Raw genomic sequence first — 25,265 nt, forward strand, 5'->3', positions numbered from 1 at the left:
GGCGAACAGGGTGCCCCCCCCCCTCCCGGAGCGGGCCGGGCTGGCTTGTCTCGTTGAGAGGGAGAAGGGGGGTGAAGCTAGGGGCGCCGAGGCGGGCTGAAGAGGGGTGGGCGGGGGTGAGCGCGCCTGGCCTCGGCCGGGGGTCGGTGGACGTTGAGGAAGGCGGCGGCGGGCGGGCGAGTTGTGGCCTCCTCGTGGAGAGTTTAAGTGAAAGTCCCGTTAGCCCTATAAGTAGCAAGTGTGAAACATCGGGACAGGGGGCGGGGGGTAATAGGAGCCTCTATAAGAAAAAGCCCCAACTATTGGGACTGTCCCTATGAAATCGGGACATCTGGTCACCCTACCATATGTTTTCTCTAGCAGCCTGTGTGGAGCGGGAGTGTCGCTGCTCGGCAGGTTTGGTCAAGGCTTAGCAGTCCCTGAGGAGCTGCAGAGAGACTTCACACCCCTATGGGGGGGCAGAAGGGCATCTGAGACCAATAAGAAAGATGACACATCTCCGAGGGGTAGCCGGGTTAGTCTGTATCCATAAAAACAACGCAGAGTCCGGTGGCACCTTACAGACTAGCAGACTTATTTGGGCATAAGCTTTTGTGAGTAAAAACCCCCACTTCTGATGCATCTGAAGAAATGGGTGTTTTACCCATGAAAGCTTATGAACAAGAAAGATGACAGATACTTCCCTGTGAGGGGAGTGGAAAGAGTAGGGACTGTTTAGTTTAGTGAAGAGGCTTCAGATAGGACATGAGAGGTGAGTAAAGTACTGATCAGTTGCACCTGTTTACACTTTCTCGTAATACGAATGTAAGGGGGCCGGACATTCAGTGAAATTGCAGATCAGCTCACATAACGCTGATCTCTGGAAATAAGTTTTGTGTGTTCATATCTGTGGAACTCCTTGCCTCAAATTGTTAAAGATTAGGATTTAACAGGATTTTAAAAAGATGAGGAACTAATAAGAACAATCATAGTTACATTATCTACAATGTAAACAAGGCTGTAAACCCTCATGGTTTGTGGCATACATCAGCCACTGAATGGGACATTTGTGGACAGGTGGTTATTCTGTAATTGTAAGCATATTCTGTAATTATTCACTCTGGCAGTGGTTCTCAACCTGTGGTGTCCATGGGCTATGTCTAAGGCAGTGGTGGTTATCAAAATTTTCAGGGTTGTGTCCTCCCTTACCCCAATTTGCAATCCCTCCCCCCAGGCTGGGAGTAGGACCACAGGTAGGGTGGGATGGGGGCATGGACAGGGGTAAGGGTGCCGAGGCCAGGAGCAGAGCCCTGGCGGGGGGGCTCCCCCTGCTCTGCTCACACCCCCTGTGGGGCTGGCCCAGGCCTCAGCTATGCTGCCCCCATCCCCCATGGGGGCTGGCCCAGGCCTCATCTGCACCCCTGTGAACATTCCTCCATGCCCCACAGTTTGGGGACCTCTGCTCTAAAGGGTCCATGAAAGACTTGGATTGAAAACTCACTGAACAGAATTCTACTATATATACAGACAATAGATTTCCAAAGGGGTCCACACCTTCAATGGAAAATTTTTAGGGGTCTGCAAATAAAAAAAAAAAAGTTGAGAACCACTGCACTATGGGATTTCTTGTACCTTCATGCAGTACAGAGCATGGCCTGATACAGGGTATTCGATTAGATCAGGGGTGGCCAACCTGTGGCTCCGGAGCCACATGTGGTTCTTCAAAGGTTAATATGTGGCTCCTTGTATAGGTGCTGACTCCGAGGTTGGAGCTACAGATGCTGACTTTCCAATGTGCTGTGGGGTGCTCACTGTTCAACCCCCTGCTCTGCCTCAGGTCCTGCCACCCCTTCCCCCAAGACCCCTGCCCCTTCTCCCGAACCTGCCATGCCCTTGCTCCTCCCTCCTCCCCACCAGAGCCTCTTGCACACTGCAAAACAGCTGATTGTGGTGGGCAGGAGGGATGGGGAGGCGCTGATTGGCGGGGCTGCCAGTGGGCGGGAGGCGCTGGGGGCTGGAGGGGGGTAGCGGATGGGGGGCTGCTGACCTATTACTGTGGCTCTTTGGCAATGTTCATTGGTAAATTCTGGCTCCTTTTCAGGCTCAGGTTGACCACCTCTGGATTAGATGGACTACTTCTCTGATCCATTAAGGCAATTCCTGTGTTTCCATCGCTTGTGGATCTGATCAGGGGGACATAACAGAGGAAGCATGGTCTTGTGGTTAAAACACAAGACTGGAAGTCAAGTGACCTGTGGGTTTTTTCCATTTCTGTGACTTCCTATGTGAACTTGGACAAACTATTTAATCTCTTTGTTTAATTTTCCTCTTCTGTAAAGTGGGGGTAGTACCTCCCTGTCTCCCAGAGACATAATTCACCAAGGTTTGTATAGTGGGTTGTGGTTCTTTAATGGAAGGTGCTATGAAATTGTAAAGATTCTCCTTCATGAATAACTTGAAGATCAGATCCAATATAATGAGATATCCAGGGAATAACTTGCAAAGTTTGTATTATTGTGCTATACTTCCACATTGTCTTGTTTATAGCTGCAATATTCAGTTGTAGATACCATGTCATGCTGCTCTCCTCTCACTGTAATAGAGCCACTTACTTTAAACCCCGAATATTCAGCTACTGTGGTGGCCTTTTAACCAGGGCTTTGGAGCGGAGCCCGGAGCAGCTCTGGAGCAGTGTTTTTCCCTGGAGCTGGAGCGGAGCCAGAGCACAGCTCCAAAGCCCGGCTTTTAACATAAATTAATAATAATAATTAAAAGTAAGGATTATTCAATGCACACTTTTCCCAGCTGCAGTAATGCTTAGGAAGCCTGCTGTTCATGAGTACCATAACTTTGTCAGATTCTGAATCTTGCTTTTGGTTGTGTTCAACCTCATTTTCCCCCCTTTCCTCTATCTACATTTTGCTGCCATATTCTTCAAAAGCTGCAATATTTCTCACTAGTCAGCAAACAATGGTGATGCAAGTTGATGGAAAAGCTAGTAACTTCACTAAAGGAGTTTTAGTTAGTACAGTTTTTGAAAACATTAAAATGTAGGTCTTAGATTAAAATAAACTTTGTGGTTGAATCAGATGTGCTGCTTGATTTCATAATTTGATCCCCACAGGAAGACAGTAGTGGTTCTGCGCTTACCTCACTTGAATCAAACTTTGCTGACTAAGCCTTGAAATTACTGTTAATCGCCTCAAGGCATTTATTTTTGAAAAAACATCTGCCCAGTGGTTTACCTAACTTAATGAAACCAGCATATTTTGCTGCCAGATATGGAGGATATATTATAGAGGGGGGAGGAAATTTTGAAAGAACTTTTTCAATGAAAGCAAAGGAGACACAAGATAAATAAAATAAAGATGATTAAAAAATGAATGGGGGAAGAAGAAAGTAACTTCTTATACTTCTCGGGGGAGTTTTAGAACTATGAGGAATGCAAAGGAGGGATGGGATATTGTCATCAGTGGGACTTGGATTGAATTGTTTCTCTGATATTTTTAGTTACTAAAAAGTTAGTACATTTGAAGACTACACACTACAGTGTTGAATAACTTCCTTGCCCTCCTGAATTTTAACCCATGGCTGAACCTGAAGGAGCTCAAGCCTACGGACCATGTTTTTCTTTTCCTTATTTTTGCTATGAAGTCAGACTTTAAATACTTGTTCTGATGACCTGCTTTTTATAATCTTCATATTGATAGAGTACTTACCTTAATGTCTAGTATTGTTCTCATCTCTCTCAATGCAGAATGCTAATAATCCTTTATTAAATGCACTATATGCATTTCAAGGGTTGCTTGAACAGTCTTTACATAGGATTACGGTAAATCTTTAATATCAAGAAGCAGTTATTTGTAACTGGTCCTTTTTTAGATTCTGCTGTTTAGGGAGGTGTTAAGTGAAAGTGCCCATCTGTTCTTTGCTTTTAAAATAGGGTTAAACCATTGCATGGAGACGTTCTTTGTGACAATTATATAGTGTTGGCCAAAGACCTTTTACTCTTTTCCATTCTTGGGAGGTGGAGTGGGAGGAGCATGGGTGATCTGATTTAAAATGCAAATAAATCAAAATCTCTTCTAACAGATCAGTATAACTGTTACAAAGAACACTGCAAAAGACTTTAAAAACTCATCTTCTATTGTATATAAAATATTACGTCAACAAACTGAAGCTCCTGCAGTAAGGGAAAAGCTCATGCAAATTAATGTTATTTATCCTTATCACATGGAATATTTGTGCATTTCATGGCTCACATTGAGAACTCATTTAAAATTACTTTCATATTTTAATTTTAATATTTAATACATTATCTCACACATCCTTGGCTTTGTAAATTCTTATGCTGTTCTCTGATGGAAACCTCTTCAGCAATGTTCCTGGATGCATGCAAAAGAGTTTGGCTGGCACTTCAACATGCTTGTCCAGTGCAGATTGGCAAGGTGTAGAGCACTGTCTGCCAAGTCTGTATCCCTACTGACCTACTACCAAGGTTGAGCCTGCCAATGACTGTCATCCTTGACATAGAGGATCTTTGTCTGACTAGTTGACACTGATCCACCAATTATGAGGTAGTGTCTCTGAATTCTGGGTCAGTGGATGTCACAAACTGACAAATCCAGAATATTTTGCCATTAACTCACAGTGCAAGGGAAAGAAGTACATTAGTGAATTACTATTGTCAGTCTTCCCTCTAAATTCTGGGGCTTTTGTAAGCTTGTCACAGCTTTAACACAGTGGAATCTTCTGTATATATTTCCTCTTTTTTTTAAAAGAGAATTTTTCATGGAAGTTTGTAAAATTTCTCCTTTCTGGAGAATTCATTTTCTCATGGATCGTGTTTAGTGTCTTGTACTGTATTTAGGCTCTTTCACATGAACAGCTAAACTTTTGGAAGGGTTCATGCAGCTTCTTAAATGTCTTTTTATTTTAATGTGTTGTGGGGCTTTTGAAAAGTGCTGTCTTGATAGACCTGGAGAAAGAATGTCTTCCATTTTTCCACAGAACAGGTATAGTATGGGCTGCGGTTGTGTAAATTTTCACTATACTTTTTTGGAGAGAGTGCCTTTAGTGATGAGTGCAGTTCATTTGAAATGACCATCTAGTCCTTGGGATCTATCTGCTAAAACTGCCCATATAGGCATCAGTTTGTGTCCTTGTTTTGGTGACTTCCTCTTGTGAATAGTTAATTGCGAGTTGTCTGCTTGTATAGACATCTACCATAGTTTGCCTAGTTAAAGTGTTAGACATGTATATCATCTAAGAATATACTGATTAGAATGACAAATTTATATTTACCTTAGTTGGTAAGCTTCATTTAAAAAAAATCTTTCAACTGATGTGGCACTATGGAAATAAAAAGAACAAGTATTAAATTGGAAAGCAGTATTTGAAGTACTTCATAGATTTTGTTGTTAAATCATTCAGTTGTGGATGTTAAAGCTGCTTGTTCGTTTTTTTTTTTTAAGATCAAGCTTTTTTTCTATTTCTAATATCTATATTTTTACCCCCCCCCCCCAAATTGCCTTACTTTGGATGTCTGAACAGAAAGAAGCAAATGACTTTAATGGTAATATGAAATCAATTGTCACCAAGGTTTATATGGAAATCCAATTGGCTGAAAGTTAAAACCATTTTTCTAAAAACTGCCCAACTTCCAATTTAGTAGTCTGTAAGTAGTTTATTTTTTAAATTTAAGGTGATACTGTGTTTGTGAAAAAAGCTGAATTCTTATTTCTGAGGGGGAAACTTGATATTTACAGAACAAGTATGGCACAAGCAGTGGCAATGCAGACTTCCTTTTAACCACCCCATGAAAGTTCATCATTCATTACTTGAAATGAAACTGATTCAGCGTGGGAAAGTAACTTGTTCTCAGGCCGGGTCGACACTACAGACCTATATCGGTATAACTGCATCGCTCAGGGGTGTGGATTTTTCACACCATGTAGGCAGCATTATGTTGAAGGGAGAGCTTTTCCTGTCAACATAGCTACCGCCTCTTGGGGAGAAGCTCTCCCTTTGACATAGTAGTGTCTTCACTAGAGCACTACAGCTGCAGCTCTGTATGTGCAGACAAACCTTCAATGACCATTCAAACCTTCATATATGTGGTAGAATTACATGAACAACTATACTACTGTAACCGTCACTTTCTAGAAACAAGCAAGGAATTATTTTTACTGAGGAAAAGACTGTAATGAATCCTGTGACATTGGTGCATAGACAGGGGCTACAGTGTAAACTACCAGTGAATATGAAATGAGTTAGCTCACTAGGGACCCTTGTGAGTTGGCAAAGTGATGCCAGAAAATATATCTGCACAGAGGGCAAACATCAACAGAAGGAAGGGACTCTAAACAAAATCAGGTGCAGTGGAAGAATAGTATAGTTGCCTCATAGTTTCAAAGATCTCGTTAATCAAATTATTTAGTTTCCATCATAGGAAGAGATGTTATAAAGGGTTCATGTGTTACAGATCAGTATATATGCAAATGTATGTATATAGTTAATATAGAGAATAAATATGAGCCATAGATGGTTGTGTTCATAAATCTGTGGAACCAATAAAGTTGTTGTGAACTGCAAATGGCTTCTGTAGTACAAGCCTTGTAATAGACATGACTGCGGAGATTCTAACCAAACTTCCAGTTGTGTAGATAATTCTAGTGGGCAGCTTGTTGTTTATATTATGAAACTGAGTCATTAAAAGCCACTTCTTTACTGACAAATACGTTCACTGTTTCAGTTTGGACATGGTGTTCAGGAATCCTTATGTATCTGTCTCTTGCATTTTTAAAACTAGTAAGTAGACTAATTTATCAGGAAGAGGATAGTTCTTCTGCTCCTTCAGTGTAATCTATTATGCAATTCTTGTCCATTTCATTCTTTATCTAACAGTTCAGATGGAAAAATGTAGGGTTTATCTCATATCCTTATATACCAACCACATGTCATCTTTTGTTGATATGTTCTGGCATGAGTCTTGTTCAGGTCCTATTAATCCAGAAGCTTGGTTGCCATGATACTAGGCCAGCAGTGTTTGTAATGAAAGGTGTTTGGTAAAAAAATTTTTTCACGTATAAGTAAGTGTGAGGGGAAGAGAAATGTTTAATTTTGGTGACAGGGCAGTTGTTCAGCTACCAGTCTCATAGTTGTTTCATTCAATAGCTGAAAGACTTACAAATAAAATATTTCCTTGACAAATGAAACTTAATCTGCCATTTCTACTGATAACCAGCTTTGTTTATATTCAGCTGGCCTGATATGGTACTAAGAAGGGGTTCAAACAATGGACTTGTTCACACAGATTGTTTCCTTCCATTTGCTGCAACTATTAGAAAGAACCCTAGATCTATAAATCAAGTCTGCCCCAAAGTCTAGTTTGGATATAGAGATTACTTCCTCTTGTGTTCAGTAACGAAGCACACACCATGCCACCTACCGGGTTACATTATGTTTTTATACCACGAATAAAGAGCCACGTGCATTACTTGGGCATGTTCAAGTACTTTTGTATAGTTTAGGCTATCAAAATATTGTGCAAACAACCTGACATTCCAAGTACTTAAATAGCTGAGTAGGATAGATGTTTGTGAAATGCATTGTGGATTCTCTAGATTTCAAGGGATTTTATTTGGTCTGTTAAAACCGTTCATGACTGCTTTTTTTATTTGTGAAAAGGAAACGAGACACAATGAACACTCTTTGTTGTTGTCTGAGATGAGCTCTTGGGTAATTTATGTATACCTTTCTGAAAAAGCACCTGAGCCTGAAGTTCATTTTTGAACAGATGATCTTATTGCTAAGACTGAATGTTGCGCTGCAGCCACAACTAATTATAACAACCGTGTCCTTGCTTAACAGTCTCAGGAACACTGACTTTTGAACATGGATATTCCATTGAAGTATTTCAAGCAGCAGTCACTCTGGTACCTCAGAACCTTTTTATAAATGGCTTTTGACCCCATATTATCTGCATAAAACACAAGTGAGGGGTCTAAATTTAGGATATGTATGTAGCTTATAAATTTTAACACCCTTTAAAAACTGCATCTTTTAGGATAAAAACACATTTCATTTTTTTAGACAAATAGCTTAAAAGATGATTTTTATGGCACTAATAAAGATCCAAAGAAATAATCAGGATTTTAATCTACCAATAAATACAACTTTTTTTGTATTAAAATAAGGCTTTAACCTTCATCAATATTGCGCTCTCTAAATGCCATCTTCCCAAGGGCTTATAATGAAAGCAGAATTCACAGTACCATTTAACCTGCTGGAAGCGTTATTGATTTTACACTGCTCTTAAATGAAAAGTGGAAATGAATTTCTCTTAAAGATGACCAGGAAGTCTGATCATGTTGTCAGGTAGCCAAAATTGATTTATGGTATATGAAGTTGAGTGTTTTATGGTGTACAAATTATATAGTTCTGCTCAGTTAACAGAATCTTCTTAGTTTTAGTTTGTCTATCTAGTTGAAATTCTGAGATCCTCATCTTCTGTGACGTTAAGAGGGCTCTTACAAGCCAATCTAGTACAATAACTACCTATAAATTGACAATGGGTACTTGAGTCAGTTTTACTACTGTTTAAGACATTGTTTCAAGTACATGTATTGGGTAAAGTTACGTGTACTTGAAATTCCTGTATGTAAATGAGACTTTATTCTGCACTGCACGAGGTGTTCATTGTTCCCTTCCATTTGAGAGAATAAGGGCATGTCTTCACTAGCAACGTTAACGTGGCTGTGTAGTCGCGGCACCAGCGCTGGGGGCAAAACCCACCTCCACAAGGGGAATAGCTACCAGCGCTGGTGCACTGTCTACACTGACACTTTACAGCGCTGAAACTTGCAGTGCTCGGGGGGGTGTTTTTTCACACTCCATGAACGCGAAAGTTGCAGAATTGTAAGGTGCCAGTGTAGACAAGCCCTTAATACAAGAACACTTGCCACTCAAGATCTATGAGCCAAACAGTGAAAAAGGAACTTTCTCAATTTAAATCTTTTCCTTTAGATGGTGCATACATCCCAAAATGCTGAACAAAGCATGGATCAGTGTAACTGTCTTAACAGACTCTCTTGGTGCATTCCAGTACTGAGAGATGGGAAGAGATAAGACCAGTTTGAAATGGTTTGAACACCACAGTCTCAGACCCAATATGAGTTTTGTTCCTCTTTGCATAATATTGTGCTATGCAAAAGGAGGAGATGGTCTTTCCGTTACTCCTATTCTCTTCAGCTGTTTTAAAATATTTAAAATAAAATGCTTTCCCGAATGATATCCTTTAACAATTCATAACAACCTGGCCTTTGTAGACAAGTTTCTTAGTATGTTATCCCTTGTAGTCTTATCCATTCCCATTTTTTCAGGAGAATGGCAATGGTCATTTTTCTCAAAGACGCTCAAGAACCCCAAAAGCCTCAACCTTCTGTTGTTAGATCCCAGGAACGCAGCACCTTAGTTTTGCAGTCTGATTATTGAGCGCTCAGAGCAGGAAAGCAGACGATATCTACCCCAACATTTTTTCCTAAAATCATGTGTGTTGAAGACAGAAATGTAACAATTCTGTTGACATTTGCTTCCTGCCAATTGATTCTCGCTTCACCAAAATTGAGAACACTAAAGCACTTCTAACAGGAAAGCAGCGTTGTAGGTGCTTAGGTTGGTTATTATAAAGGACCTCTTTGCCTTTAATGACCTTTCCCCCCCCCCCCCCCCCCCCCCTAACGTTCATTATGGTTTTAAATGCCATTTGCTTACTGTATCTGTATCAAATGTTTCACAAGGAATATAAAATTGGTAAAATTTCAAATATATATTGCATGTTATCATGGCACATACCAAATAAAATACTATTGATTGTTACATGTTCTGCACTTCTATTGCATAACACACGGGACAGCCATATCAGAACGGTTTAGAAGAAAACATCTAGAAATGTCCTAAAATCAGTTAAATGCTAAGGGATCTCTAGGATATGCATTTGCAGTAATAATTCATTATAAGTGTTTCCTATGGCTGTGCTCTGCCACTTGGTAGTATTTGATGGCTCTTTTTAAAATTTAAAATAATATAAATAGCAAAACTTGTAATTTGCTTTTTTTTCCCCTCTCACAGGGCTACATTAAGCTTGTGAAAACATGTCAAAAATAGAACATGTGTTTGGGATTTTGTTTTTGTTTGTTCCTTTCCCTGATATTCTATGTGGACATATATAGTGATTTTGTCATTTATTTATTAGAGGTGGAGTGAGCAAGGGCTAAGATCTTAAAACTCCTGACAGTTTATTTTGTGGGGTTTTGGTCTGGTTTTATCACTGGGTTGCTTCTTAGCTTTGGGTAAAAATGAGCATGATACTTTTTTACCTTACGGAGTGAATTAATGTTTATAAGGAAGCTTGGAGGTGGAGCATATTAATAAGAGCTAGCAAATGAGTGGTACTCATACCTGGAAAGTAAGTTACAAGCTTTTACTTGTCTCTTACTAAACTTGCATGCTATTTAAGGTGATAAACTCAGTCTGTTCTTTTGGCTAAGCTTTGTTCCTTTTCTGTGTTTCCTGTTACTTGTAACGATGCATATAGGTAAAGGCTTTCTGTATGCATGATCATTCAGGCAGAAAACAAACTTTTCACTGAAATAACATGACAGCCATTTGTCACATCTCTCTCTTTTGCCTGGAAACTAATTATGAGTAATTGCTGTTTAAAAAATAGCACCTGTAATGTAAAGATGGTTATGGAGCACAGAATAAGAGCTTATCAAAGCAGTGTAACGTCTATCTTCTTTCTCTTTTCTTTTTTGTTAGTATGGTGTGTATTTAGGAGCAAGTAAGAAGTATTTTTAATAGGGTTTCTACTGATGCTTTTCCCAGTTTTGAATTCCTTATTACTTAGGCACACCTCCCAGAGCTTTCATAGCCTACCTCTCAACCCAGCATCCGTTTCTATCTAGGATAGTTTTTCTTCCTGTAGAAAGTCTGTCCAAAGTAGTGTTAACCTTTTATCTTTATCATGGCAAAGTGTGTCTTCCTTTATTTAAAATAAAATAAAAGCTGAATGTGGATAGAGTATTGATATTTTGGTTCCAAATTACTTACACTTTTACCCTTGGCTGATATTCAAAATGGTTGCTTGATGTAGGCTTACGTTAATGCTTTAGTTGCAGTCATAAAGTGTAATAACCAGTGCCGTAAACTGGGACTTAAACAGTTTTTCTGGTGGCTAAATATTAAATATTAGGAAGGTACCCATCGTTATCGCTAGTTATTTTTAAAGCTGTCTGACAGCATGGGGTCTGAAGTTAAAAAACACCACCAACTATTGTAGGTAATCTAATTTACTTTTATGGGTCGTAAGAAAAGTAACGAAAGTTCTGATGATTAAAGACAGTGGTATGAGAATGGTGACATCTTGAAAGTGAATAATTTTATCTTGTTTAGTACTGAAATACTTAGATGGCTTTTTTTTTCCCTCTCGTATGCAGATTCAGTGTTCCAGAGTGTTAGATGTTCTCATTCACCAGAGTTTATCAAAAGCTGAGAGACAATATTGTTTGGCAGTCTCTGTAGCAAGAAAGGAAGCATCTTTTGTTATTGACATCCTTTCTCTTAGCTCCGCTCTTGCTTTTTGCCAGCTGCTTATTGTCTGTACTTGCTTGTGTAGTAATCACAAGGGATTTCACGAGCTCTTATCAGCTAGTTGCCACAACACATCATTTCCTCATGTCATCTTTACTCCCTGTTTTAAAAAAACCAAACACAGATTTACACCAGAATCTGGTGGGTATTAGAGAAAACAAGGGCCGTGTGTGAACACTGTTTCTTTATGACATTGTGTACAGAACAGTACTGTTCAAATTAACTCCCTCAAACATTTTATGGTAAAGGTCTTACTTCTGGCACTTATTCTGCAGTCTATTCACCTTTTTAGGAAGAAAACGTATTGCAAAAGCTTGAAAATCCACTGCTTTTAATCCCTATCCCAGCAGCCAGGAGACTGGGGGAAAGTGGCCAAGTGTATCAGTGAGGTGGCCAAGGTGATTGACTGTGTCTAAAACCTTTTTTTTATTAGCTATCCTCAGTTATTCCTCCAATCTCCTCATTATTAGTCAGCTACAAACAATGGAATACCCAAGCAGAGTCCAAGAATAGCACCCTGGTAGAAGCTTCAGCATACTCTCCCTTCTCGGCAGTAAGGTGATGTCAGGATAGGGCTCTCCAGAGCAGTGGCTCTCATCCTTTCCAGACTCCTGTACCCCTTTCAGGAGTCTAATTTGTCTTGCGTACCCCCAAGTTTCACCTCACTTAAAAACTACTTGCTTACAAAATCAGGCATAAAATGTCATAGAACAGTATTACTGAGAAATCGTTTGTTCTCATTTGACCACATAATTATAAAATAAATCAATTGGAACATAAATATTGTACTTATATTTCAGCATATAGAGCAGTATAAACAAATCATTGTATAAAATTTTAGTTTGTACTGAGTTCGCTAGTCCTTTTTATGTAGCATGTTGTAAAACTAGGCAAATATCTAGATGAGTTGATGTACCTTCTGGAAAACCTCTGCATACCCCTGGTTGAGAACCACTGCTCCAGAGTATTGCCCTTGGAACTTGCTGGTTACCGATATCACTCAATTTGTCTGTATCTATCTTTTGGTGAGTAGAATTAGTTCTTCTGTTTGTAGTCTAGTAAACTTTTTAGCTATTAAGCAAATAAGTTTTGTATTTGTGTTTTACCTATGCCATATTTACACTAAACTGTATACTATAAAAAGCTAACTTGGAAAGCTTTGCATTGAAGTCCCATTAAACCAACCAATGTCAGGAAATCCAAAGTTACAGGAGATGGAGAGGAGTCTGAAAGGAGTCCTACAAAATTTTCCTTCCGTTAGAAGAATGGTAGTTGTGATGTGGGACTTCAGTGGTTTTTTAAAAATTAGATCTAAAATCAAGGGTGGAAATAATCACTCTTCCTATTTAATACACCTCTACCCCAATATAACGCTGTTCTCGGGAGCCAAAAAAATCTTAATGCGTTATAGGTGAAACCGCGTTATATTAAACTTGCTTTGATCCGCCGGAGCGTGCAGGCGTCGTGTCTCTCCCCCCCCCTCCCCCCCCGGTAGCGCTGCTTTACCGCATTATATCCGAATTCGTGTTATATTGGGTCGCGTTATATCGGGATAGAGGTGTATCTGAATTGTTTTCAGCTCTGCCTTCCTCTTCCCTCCCACCAAAACCCCCCAAACAAAACATAGTGGCTAACTACTTGCTATTTTTTGTTCTTTGTTTTAAACAGGACTAAATTAGAAGAATCGTCCCTTTTGCTTTATAAGTGACATCTATTCAATCAGGTGTTGTCTTCCAAGAAATAATACAGTTGGTCAGTTGCTTCTTGTAGACATTGACATTTATTTATAGAAAGGTTTTCTGAAGACTTGTGTCAAATGACGTCAATGGCCAGTTTGTTCTCTTTTACTAGCCCAGCTGTAAAGCGTTTATTGGGCTGGAAACAAGGAGATGAAGAGGAAAAATGGGCGGAAAAGGCAGTTGATGCTTTGGTAAAAAAGTTGAAAAAGAAAAAGGGTGCTATGGAAGAATTAGAAAAAGCCTTGAGCAGTCCCGGACAACCCAGCAAGTGTGTTACTATTCCTCGTTCTTTAGATGGGAGACTTCAAGTTTCTCACAGAAAAGGCCTGCCCCATGTTATATACTGTCGTGTCTGGCGTTGGCCTGATCTTCAGAGTCATCATGAGTTGAAGCCATTGGATATTTGTGAATTTCCTTTTGGATCTAAACAGAAGGAAGTTTGTATTAATCCTTACCACTACAAAAGGGTGGAGAGCCCAGGTAAGTTTGAGCTTTGCTGTCTATAAAACTGAACAAATTGCCCACGGACAGTGTTGCTTTGCCAATTAAATTGTTAGGGGTAGGAGTGGGGTGGAGTATAACATTGTGGTTAGAATAGGTGCAGTTTTCCTGGTAAAAACTTTACAGCTAGTTTACTGTGTAGCATATGATCTATGGAAGAGATTTCTAAATCCTGGTCCTGATAGTCAATGACAGAATTGTCATTGACTTTATTGTGACGAGTATTCAGCTCTAAATACAAAAGTAGTCAACGGAAGACTTCATATTCTTTGAGAAATTTAGCTATAAACCTCAGAATTCTTATTAGTAGGTCAGTATTTTTTTAATCACTGGGTGTTCTATCAGGCACAGTGTGCATGAGACAGGAAGAAGAGCTGTGGAGCGACTGTGGTGCTCCCCAGTCAAGTTCTAGACAACAGGTGATTGTGGGAGGGCAGACGAGGAACGATAGATACAGCCATGTTCCTGGTACAAGGTTCCCAAAGGTAAGCAAGGTTAAAGTGGAGAATTTGCACACACGAGTCAGGAATTTGTAAGTTGTTGTTCTCACAACGCTATCTCAGAAATGGTGCTTGTAGGAAGGTGTATATTTGAAAGCGTCTGTACAGAATCCAAAATAACATGTATCAGATGTGTACTTAAATTGCTAATGTTGTTGTAGAAACATTGACTTTTGAATTTCCTTACTTGAATTTAGAGTTCAATGTATTAATGTAGCTTTTTGCACTTAATTGTATGTTAGGAGGACACTAATCCTTTAAAATCATTAGTACTTTCCACTTAGTATCCACGCTCTGTACAAAAGGCTCACTAAATTGGTAACAAATAACTTTTTCGTGTTGTGAAGTATAAATTAAGTTTGGCAGGAAAAAGAGCAGAAGTGTAAAGTAGTTTTACAAAGTATATATTTTTAAAAAATCCACAAATTGTCAGAAGTACTTAAATCTTATAACCCCCTCTTCTTGCTTCTCCTCAGCTGGTAATGGGATTTTTTTTTTTTTTTTTTTTGTAATTAGTGAATAGTTAGTGCCTTATTTTATGCTGTTTTGTTTTAGCTATATTTTTAACAATTTTTTTTTGTCTGATTGTGTTTTTTTTGTTTTGTTTTTTTTTAGTTCTACCTCCAGTGTTAGTGCCTAGACATAGTGAATTCAATCCACAGCACAGCCTTCTAGTTCAGTTCAGGAACCTAAGCCACAATGAACCGCACATGCCACAAAATGCTACGTTTCCAGATTCTTTCCAGCAACCCAACAGCACTCCGTTTTCCATTTCACCAAACAGCCCCTACCCACCTTCTCCAGTGAGCAGCACTTACCCGAGTTCCCCTGCCAGTTCTGGACCATCTAGTCCATTTCAGCTACCAGGTGAGAACAGTCTGTATGCGAACTCTGCTGAGAAATTAAAACATGCTTGTATAGTAATACCAAAAGCTATTGCAATTCCCTGTAGCCTCTGTTTGTTTCTGGTATCAATTGATATTGGCTTAATATCAACCAATTCTGATTCTCTGTTAATCATCCATTACTACTTTTCCTTGATATGTGTCAGAAAGAGCTCTTGTAAATTATTTGTTATAGTTTTTATTTTCCAAATACCATCTGACGTGTGGCTAGGATATGGAAAAATGGGATTACTAAATGAATTCAGTGTTCTTAAATATGAGGTGCAAAGCAGAGAGGAAATATCTTAATATGTAACAGTCCTCTTTTAAAACAGAAGGAATTTGACATGAACAAATTCTGAATTCACAGAGGGCATAGCTTATGTTAAATATCATCCAGTAGTACGGAATGATAGTTTCTTATAAGACCTCAAATACTGCTGAAGAGTATTGACTTGGGACTCTTAATAAATACATGCATCTAACTAAGCATGTGTATGTATACTCATCACTCTAATAACCAAGCACCTGACAAAATTTAAGTGTGGCCTAGCTGAGTGAGCAAAGCAAGGCCTTATGCTCCACTTGATGGCATTTGTCAGTCTTCATTTATAGTTTTAACTTGTGTGTGTTTTCCTTATTTTAAGCTGATACTCCACCTCCTGCATATATGCCTCCTGAAGATCAGATGGGGCAGGATAATTCACAGTCTATGGACACAAGCAACACTATGATTTCTCAAATTATGCCAAATATATCCAGCAGAGGTAAGATAGTATGGTGTATATAATTAATTTTTGGCTGGCTTATCTAATGCTGAGATCCAGATTCAGTGGTGACTTAATTGGAGTAATTTATGTGGTGTTAAGTAGATATAACTTGCAAATGAAAATGGAAGAAGTCCAGGGTTGTACCAGGAGGAGCAGCCACCAGGAAGAGAATGCAAGATGAAACAACCCCAATCTAGTTCATTTTTACACTGTTTTGTTGGTTGGCTTGTTTTTAAACCAGTTAAGAAAACCACAATCTCTTTTTTGAATTGAGCTTCTTTTAATAACTAGGGACCTGATTTTTTTTATTATTTATTAATTCTCTTCTCCCCTTTCCCCCCCCCCCCCCCCCCAAGAAGGGTCTGAACAATATCTTTTACTTTTGATTGCACGTGGAGTTGTGCTTGCTCAGCATCCCTGAATATCAGGCCTTAAAATGTCAATTATAAATAAGTTTTATGCAGAAAATCTTTCTCTTCTTGTTTGTTTATTTGGCAGCACTTGTATAATTTTTCCCTTTGTTTGAATGAGTCTTTCACATAAGCCTCAGGAAGAGGGAAAGGCACCAAAATAAGACAATGATCATGAAACAAAACTTTCAGAGTAATTCAGGGCAGGTGTAGTACCTGTAGGTGCTCTTACTCACCTTTTTTTAAACTGACTAGATTTCAACAAATTGGTAGTGGCCTTTTTAACCATATCATACTGCCTTTCAAGTCTGAGCATAAGATACAGGCATGAGATTGCAGGAGCAATTTTTTACTGCTAACTAGTGCGGTAACTAGTGGTGTTCCCCAAGGGTCAGTCCTAGGACCAATCCGATTCAACTTATTCATAAATGATCTGGAGAAAGGGGTAAAAAGTGAGGTGGCAAAGTTTGCAGATGATACTAAACTGCTCAAGATAGTTAAGACCAAAGCAGATTGTGAAGAACTTCAAAAAGATCTCACAAAACTAAGTGATTGGGAAACAAAATGGCAAATGAAATTTAATGTGGATAAATGTAAAGTAATGCACATTGGAAAAAAATAACCCAAACTATACATACAATATGATGGGGGCTAATTTAGCTACAACAAATCAGGAAAAAGATCTTGGAGTCATCCTGGATAGTTCTCTGAAGATGTCCACGCAGTGTGCAGAGGCGGTCAAAAAAAGCAAACAGGATGTTAGGAATCATTTAAAAAGGGATAGAGAATAAGATGGAGAATATATTATTGCCCTTATATAAATCAGTGGTACGCCCACATCTTGAATACTGCGTACAGATGTGGTCTCAAAAAAGATATACTGGCACTAGAAAAGGTTCAGAGAAGGGCAACTAAAATGATTAGGGGTTTGGAGAGGGTCCCATATGAGGAGTGATTAAAGAGGCTAGGATTTTTCAGCTTGGAAAAGAGGAGACTAGGGGGGGATATGATAGAGGTATATAAAATTGAGTGATGTGGAGAAAGTGGTTAAGGAAAAGTTATTTACTTATTCCCATAATACAAGAACTAGGCGTCACCAAATGAAATTAATAGGCAGCAGGTTTAAACAAATAAAAGGAAGTTCTTCTTCACACAGCGCACAGTCAACTTGTGGAACTCCTTACCTGAGGAGGTTGTGAAGGCTAGGACTATATCAGCGTTTAAAAGAGAACTGGATAAATTCATGGAGGGTTAAGTCCGTTAATATCTGTTAGCCACGAAGGGTTAGGAATGGTGTCCCTAGACTCTGTTTGTTTGTCAGAGGGTGGAGATGGATGGCAGGAGAGAGATCACTTGATCATTACCTGTTGGGGTCACTCCCTCTGGGGCACCTGGCATTGGCCACTGTCGGTAGACAGGATACTGGGCTAGATGGACCTTTGGTCTGACCCAGTATGGCTGTTCTTATGCTATGTGAAAGGAATTGTTAAATGCTTCTAAATTGAAATACATATTGACCTATTTTAATTTCATTTTATTATAGATGTTCAACCTGTTGCTTATGAAGAGCCCAAGCACTGGTGTTCAATTGTGTACTATGAATTAAACAATCGCGTTGGAGAGGCTTTTCACGCATCTTCCACCAGTGTCTTAGTGGATGGATTTACAGATCCTTCTAACAATAAAAACAGGTTCTGCTTAGGTTTGCTGTCCAATGTTAATCGCAACTCAACTATTGAGAACACTAGGCGACATATTGGAAAAGGTAATTCATAAGTGTACTTTATGCCTTGTCAGGGTTCCTTCCCCACTCTGAACTCTGGGGTACAGATGTGGGGACCCGCATGAAAGACCCCCTAAGCTTATTTTTACCAGCTTAGGTTAAAACTCTTCCAAGGCACAAGTTCCACCTTGTCCTTGATCGCTGCCACCACCAAGTGATTTAAACAAACATTCAGGGAGCCCTACCTCCCCCAAAATATCCCCCCACACTCCTACACCCCCTTTCCTGGGGAGGCTTGAGAATAATATCCTAACCAATTGGTTACAAAGGGAGCACAGATCAACCCCCCTGGGTCTTTAGGACACTGAAAAACAATCAGGTTCTTAAAAGAAGTTTATTTAAAAAAAGGATGAAAGAATCACCTCTGTAAAATCAGGATGGAAGATAACTTTACAGGGTAACAAAAAGATTCCAAACACAGAGGATTTCCCCTCTAGGCAAAACTTTAAAGTTACAAAAACAGGGATAAACCTCCCTCTTAGCACAGGGAAAATTCACAAGCTAAAACAAAAGAAAATCTAATGCATTTCTTTGCTATTACTTACTATTTCTGCAATACTAGATGCTTAGTCCAGATATGGCTTAGGGAGATATATTTGCCCTGCCCTGGTTCCTTTGGTGACTGAGAGAACAAAACAAAGACACAAAAAAGAATCTTCCCCCACAGATTGAAAGTATCTTCTCCCCTTATTGGTCCCTTTGGTCAGGTGCCAACCAGGTTATCTGAGCTTCTTAACCCTTTACAGATAAAAGAGGAATTAACCCGTTAGAGGGTAAAGAGGGATTTTATGCTACCCTTAGCTGTATGTTTATGACATGCCTCTTTTATGATTAAAAGCAATAGGTTGACAAGCAAAGACTTCATTGCAAACAGGCATATTGCAATGTGCAAAAATTGAAATTGTATATGGTGGTTGCAGTGGCACATAATAAGCCTGGAGAAAAGGTTTATTTAAACAAATTGTGATTTTATACGTATTTGTATATATGTGATACACATTGAAGAATGCTGATCACAGAATCCATCCAACTAATCTAAATAATGTACAATATCAAAATCCCCTTCTAGAGTAGGTAGAATACTGTTAGCAAACAAGCCTGCTGTGACTGTACTGTATTCAGTGCCAGCACTTCCAACAGAATTGTAGGTCCTGGGAGTATCTGTCAAGTTACACACACCCCCCACCCCTCCCCCCCCACCACCATTTTAGATTTGTTCCTCGGAAAAAGTTCTTGCTGCTGCTTAATAATATTTGAGAGTTTTGTTCTCAGTTCACACGGGATATTTGAGTGCTGTCTAGTATGTTTAAGCATCCTGCATAGGTTGAAAGCAAAACTAAAATAAGGCTATAAGGATCTGTTTTGTCGGAGTGAATCCAAGATGGGTGAGGGATGTGGGTAGTCCTGGATTTGACAGATCTTGCAGTTTTCCCCTGGGTCTGCCATACTTTTCAGCTGATAGTACTATATGGACACACAATTTTCACACAGATGAAGCCTGCTCGATCTCTTAAAGTATTTTAGTGAATTTTTAAAATGTCCCTTCATGTGCCTTTCCTTATTAATGTCTTGAGAAGAGAACCCTTTTCTTATTGCCCTGCTTTATAAAGATCATTTTGGTACTTAAAATTGTTTAGATTATTCTCAAAATTGCATTACATTGGTCAAACTGAAACAGTTGCATAGTGCCTTAGAAAGCCAATGGTACTATAACAAGAAGTATAACCTTTTTCTTTTGGGCTACTTCTGATGTGGACTACTGGAACCATCAATAGATTAGAAATGGAGACAGTATTACAGAGCTGTGCTAATTGTGTTACTCCTGAGGGCATTCTGTACCAAAACATTTAAAAATGGTGCAAGTTTTATTTGTCAAATAAATGTGGAGACTCCAGCATGGCATTGGGGAGCATAGGCCACTGGATGCAACAGAAGTGGGACTCTGAAGCGGTGGTCCAGATGAAGGTGTTTGGGGGTCTGGGTGGGCACAGAATTCCCCCAGGACTACTAGGTTGAGAGGCTTGCATAAGTTAAAACTTAAAGTTAAAATCTGTAATCTTAATAATGTAATTTTAACTCCAGGATAAGTGTAGAGTCACTGTTCCTGGGACAGTTGAATTTTCTAGGATTATTTGTGTTAACTTCACAAGGGAATACAGATACATTTCTACTTATGAAATTTACCCTGAACGTCTCCCCTTTCTTGGCCTCACTAGAACAAAACAGCCACCAAAAAATGCCAAACGTCTCACATTTTTGTAAAAGCACTGCAGCTCAGCCATGGGTCACTTTTGAAATTTCAGAATTAAATAGCTTACAAGTTATTTCTTCATCTTGAGTTTTATTTTCCCTGGGAAAAACAGACATTTCTGTCGCAACCTGCTATGTACCTCTGTTCTCCAACTCAACACAGCCTACCTCTCCAATTCAACTCCTCAGAAATCCCCAACCAGTGCCTTGCCCTGGGAAGGCCAACTGAGTATTGGGGCAAGAAAGAAGCAGAATAGAACAGAATTACATGGGAGAGAGGCCTGACCCCAAATCCACTGTGAGCCACTTGCAGTTGATTGACTGACAAAGCAATCTGCTTCGAAGTTCCTTTCCCCAAACTTCATCCCACCCCAGACACCCAGTGGACCTGATGAGTTCACCAATAGCTGTCAGTCTGAAAGATCAGTTCAGGTCTTCCCTTATTATATGCAGTGTTGTAGCTGTGTCGGTCTCAGGATACCAGAGAGACAAGATGGGTGAGGTAGTATCTCTTATTGGACCAACTTCTGTTGGTGAGAGAGACTAGCTTTTGAGCTTATGGAGCTGCTCTTCAGGTCAGGGAAAGTTACTCAGAGTGTCACAGCTAAATACAAGATGGAACAGATAGTTTAGCAAAAGCAGTTCACACATTTCAAGGGGCCTTTGAGGATGAGGACTAATAGATCAGATACAGAGTGATTGCTTTGTGAAAAATATTCACCCACGAAGTCTGATGAAGTGGGCATTCACCCACGAAAGCTTATGCTCCAATACTTCTGTTAGTCTTAAAGGTGCCACAGGACCCTCTGTTGCTTTTCACCCACAGGTTGTATGGTGTTTTTGTCTTTTATCATTTTCCTATGTGAGTTCATTTGAGAGTAGTGATTGTTTATCTGGTTTCACTCACACAGTTGCTATTGGGCCATTTAATACAGAGGTACACCACATATTATGATAGGCATGTGTAGGACCCATGGATCTTGAAAGGTGGGTTTGTGTGTATATGGAGGGGGGGGTGATGATCGTTGTAGCAGTGGAGATGCATCTGTTCTGGGAGGATCTAGCACTGCTTTGAGCTGGACATGGCATTCTGCCCTATAATTGATGAGAGAAGGCCATCTAGTGGCTGATATAAAATGAAGTAGTTTGAGATGAAAGTGTTTTGAACTGCTTATGTGCATGTGACTGGAAAAATATCTTTTCAGGGAAGTTCTTCAAATGGAAGGCTGACTAAATTGTCTCAGAGCTCAAGGGAGTTATTTGCAGTAATACAGCTTGAAACAATTTTTTAATCTGTTTTTTTTCCTTTTGTTTTTAAGGAGTTCATCTCTACTATGTTGGTGGGGAAGTCTATGCTGAGTGCTTAAGTGACAGCAGCATATTTGTACAGAGCAGGAACTGCAACTACCATCATGGCTTTCACCCTACAACTGTGTGCAAGATTCCCAGTGGCTGCAGCCTTAAAATTTTTAACAATCAGGAGTTTGCTCAGCTTTTAGCTCAGTCTGTCAACCATGGATTTGAGGCAGTGTATGAGCTCACCAAAATGTGCACCATTCGAATGAGTTTTGTAAAGGTAAATACATTCTTTATCTAAGCATTTAAATTTACTGTGGAATGAGAGAGGTTCAAGCAAAGTATTCCGATTGGCATTGATACTATACTGCAGAAAGTTATTTGCAAAATGTAACATGATTTTTACATTTTAATCTGACACTTTGTATTGGAGTATCATTACTGTTTTAGGTGTGATACGTGCCAGGTAAGTGTATTGACCATAGTAGTTTAGTAGGTCCCCTGCTCCATCTGGTCCCGTTAAATCAGGGGTCTCAAACTCCATTTACCTTAGGGCCAGTGCCGGTCCTCAAATCCTCCCAGCGGGCCAATAATGTCACTGAAGATGGTGTTCAGAAAAGCAAATGTTTATGTTGTATTTTTTTATTTCGAATTTCTTAGACATAATAAAACTGTCATACAACTTTATACAATTCTTTGCCTGCCAGAGAGTTTTTAGTGTTCGCCAGACACCTGGCAGTGCTTCAGTTCTGTCAGTTTGTTGATGTTTGGCCTCAGTGACTGAGCAGTTGAAACCTTCAGGATTGCAGCCAGGTGTGCATCTGATAGCGGTGTTCGGTATTTTGACTTGTTTATATTAATTGTGGAAAAAAGTGACACTGCCTCCAGGGCTGACTCTGCCCGGTAACTAATGATGCTGCCTCCATGGCTGACTCTGCCCAGGGACTAGTGATGGTATCTCTGTCCCTCTCCCCAGCCAATGGGAGCTGCGGGGGGGCGGCACCTGCAGCAGACTTTGCCGGCAGCGTGGCGACATGCGTCTCTCCTCCATGGGCCGCAGTGGGGTGGTTCTCGGGCCGCAGATTGCCCACGGGACGGGACTTTGAGACCCCTGAGTTAAATGCTTCTTTTCTCAGATCCAAAGCATGCTATAACTCTTGTAAACTTCCATTTCTAAAGGAGACTTGTAATGTGCACTTGCACTTCAATTTGAATGATGAGGCAAGAATAAAGTGACCCTCTGGACCACTAACATGGCTGTGATCCATATGGTAAAACTGAACGAATAATATGTATAACAGTTTGACTTCTCCTTGTGCCTTCCTCAATTCCTGCTCCCCAAAAAAGTTTGAGTTCTTAGACAAATTAATTTAATCAACCTCTTGGGCCTTCAGTATACTTTTTTGTAGAATGAAGGGAGACTTATTTTTTAAATGCAGCCAAATTGTATTCTCAGTGTGCCTTTTAAAAAATAAACAAAAAAGGAATTCTGCAATATCTGTAGTTTTCAAAAAACCTGGTTTTCTATTAGTAAATGGTCTGACTCTTACTTTTACTATAGTAAAAGAGGTGAATTGTGCCACTAAGCTCTTCTGTATCTGGTCTTTAAAAGGATGCTCAATATTGGGTATTCAAGGTTGAAACAAAATGTATATTGAACATTTGTATAGCCCCATAGTAGTGCACAGCTCATTACAGAAATAGAATAAGATACAGATGTGTGGGTTAAAGTTCTCAGTCTGCACAGTTAAAGAAAGGAAGTGTGTGTGGAGATCACTGTAAGGTGGTCAGTGGAGGAAGGATTTTTGAAAAGTGGGTTTTCTAGGAGGGAGAGGGTGTTTGATGTGTAATTAATAAACACAGTTAACACATTTGTAAAATAATTTATTTCGTTAAAGTGCCATGGAGCAGTGATAATCTTAGGTTTTATTGCTTGTGGAGGCCACTCTTCCAACCTGTCTGTGTAGTTCTTGCACAATAATCCTGTGGAGCATGTGGGGTGTTCTTGTACTCACAAAGAACTGACTTTGAAAATACACTTGGTGTTAATCATAGTAAAAAAGCATCTGTTTTTTCTGATATTCTGAAGTAAAAGGCATGGGTCTAATTTTACTCCTGGAATTTTCTTTACAAAGAACTCTTCTGAGCCTCTAGTGTTAATTCAATGGTCCTTAAAAATCTATGATCACCTAGTCTGACCACCTGCGTAGCGCAAGCCATAGGACTTCCCTGAATTAATACAAGCTTCGAGTCCAATAACTTGTGGAATTGCAGCCTCTATCACTTGGAATCCATCAATGATTTTATACAATGTTAGTGTTAGCACTTTTTTCTGTTATGTACTTGTTTTATGGTAATCCTAGGGGCCCCAAATTAGATTGGAACCCTATCATGTTGTGTACTCTACAAACTCCTACTGAGACTGTCTTTTTCACGAAGAGCTTAAACAAAGCAGACAGAAGTTAGGAGAAAGAAAGTATTATACACATTTTATAAATGGAGAAATGAGACACAAGGATTAATCTTGGCCAAGGTTACACAAGAAGTCTGTGTTAGAGACAGGACCAGAACCCAGAGCTCCTGAGTCATAGTCCAGTGACAACCTCAACACCATCCTTCCTCTTTTTTTTTTTTTTCTTTTTCCCCCTCTTCTTCCCCTTTAGATTACAATTGTTCTTGCTTATTTGGGGGCCTCTAATAGGTTGTAGGACATTTAAAGCTAACTTTGTATTTCCTGTTGCTAAAATTAGTTTGGATTAAGAGTATACACTCCTAATGTCAAAGGTATAACATTTTGTTCATTTTTATAGGGTTGGGGAGCGGAATATCACCGGCAAGATGTCACAAGCACCCCATGCTGGATAGAAATTCATCTTCATGGGCCCCTTCAGTGGCTGGATAAAGTACTTACACAAATGGGCTCACCACTTAATCCCATCTCTTCAGTTTCATAGTGCTTCAGTATTACCTTCAACTCTACCTTTAGTGAACTTATTTTAATTCTTCCAGTGTGGATACTGTGAGCTAGATGGAGAACAGATATGGTTTAACTTTTTACCCCCTTTGTGACCAATTCCATTACATATTGTTGATTTATTTTTACATTTCAATTTGCTCTTGTGATACTAAAGTGACAATTTAGCCCTATTGGGGAAAGTGGGGTGCGAAGTCTCTTGAAAAATTTGCAACACTTTTCCCCCCTCTTCATATGAAACTTAAACAGGTATATGTCTAACTGGAACATATTTTCTTCACTGTCACATAGGGACAAGAATTTTGAAGACAGATTTTAGGAGTAAATACATATCATAGATTTTTAGTGTTAATAGAACTGTACATGTGCAGCTCCAGATTTCAATCATTATTTTATATGTAGCTGTGTAACATCTTATGGAAGACTTCTGTCATAAACAAAGTTAGCCTTTATTACAGCAAAGTTTGCCTCAATTTGAACAATGTGATTTAAGTGTACACCTCTTGAAATACCTTTTTTTTTTTTTT

At 39.4% G+C, this 25,265-nt stretch overlaps 1 protein-coding gene across 1 annotated transcript; it reads left to right on the forward strand.

Annotated features, from left to right (window-relative positions):
• The first annotated feature begins 547 nt into the window (after window positions 1-547).
• SMAD5 (SMAD family member 5) lies at window positions 548-25,265 on the forward strand. The gene is made up of 7 exons (XM_065409108.1): window positions 548-751; window positions 13,300-13,850; window positions 14,987-15,238; window positions 15,903-16,022; window positions 17,979-18,200; window positions 21,788-22,044; window positions 24,575-25,265. The coding sequence occupies exons 2-7, from the start codon at window positions 13,448-13,450 to the stop codon at window positions 24,716-24,718; spliced, it is 1,398 nt and encodes a 465-aa protein (XP_065265180.1). The 5' UTR covers window positions 548-751; window positions 13,300-13,447; the 3' UTR covers window positions 24,719-25,265.

The sequence above is a fragment of the Emys orbicularis genome, chromosome 8, assembly GCF_028017835.1.
Source record: "Emys orbicularis isolate rEmyOrb1 chromosome 8, rEmyOrb1.hap1, whole genome shotgun sequence".
Classification (NCBI taxonomy): Eukaryota; Metazoa; Chordata; order Testudines; family Emydidae; genus Emys; species Emys orbicularis.

Coding starts and splice junctions, on each gene's coding strand:
- SMAD5 (XM_065409108.1), top strand. CDS start 13,448: ATGACGTCAATGGCCAGTTTGTTCTCTTTTACTAGCCCAGCTGTAAAG. Junction 15,239..15,902: donor TAGTCCATTTCAGCTACCAG/GTGAGAACAGTC, acceptor CCTTATTTTAAG/CTGATACTCCACCTCCTGCA. Junction 18,201..21,787: donor TAGGCGACATATTGGAAAAG/GTAATTCATAAG, acceptor TTTGTTTTTAAG/GAGTTCATCTCTACTATGTT.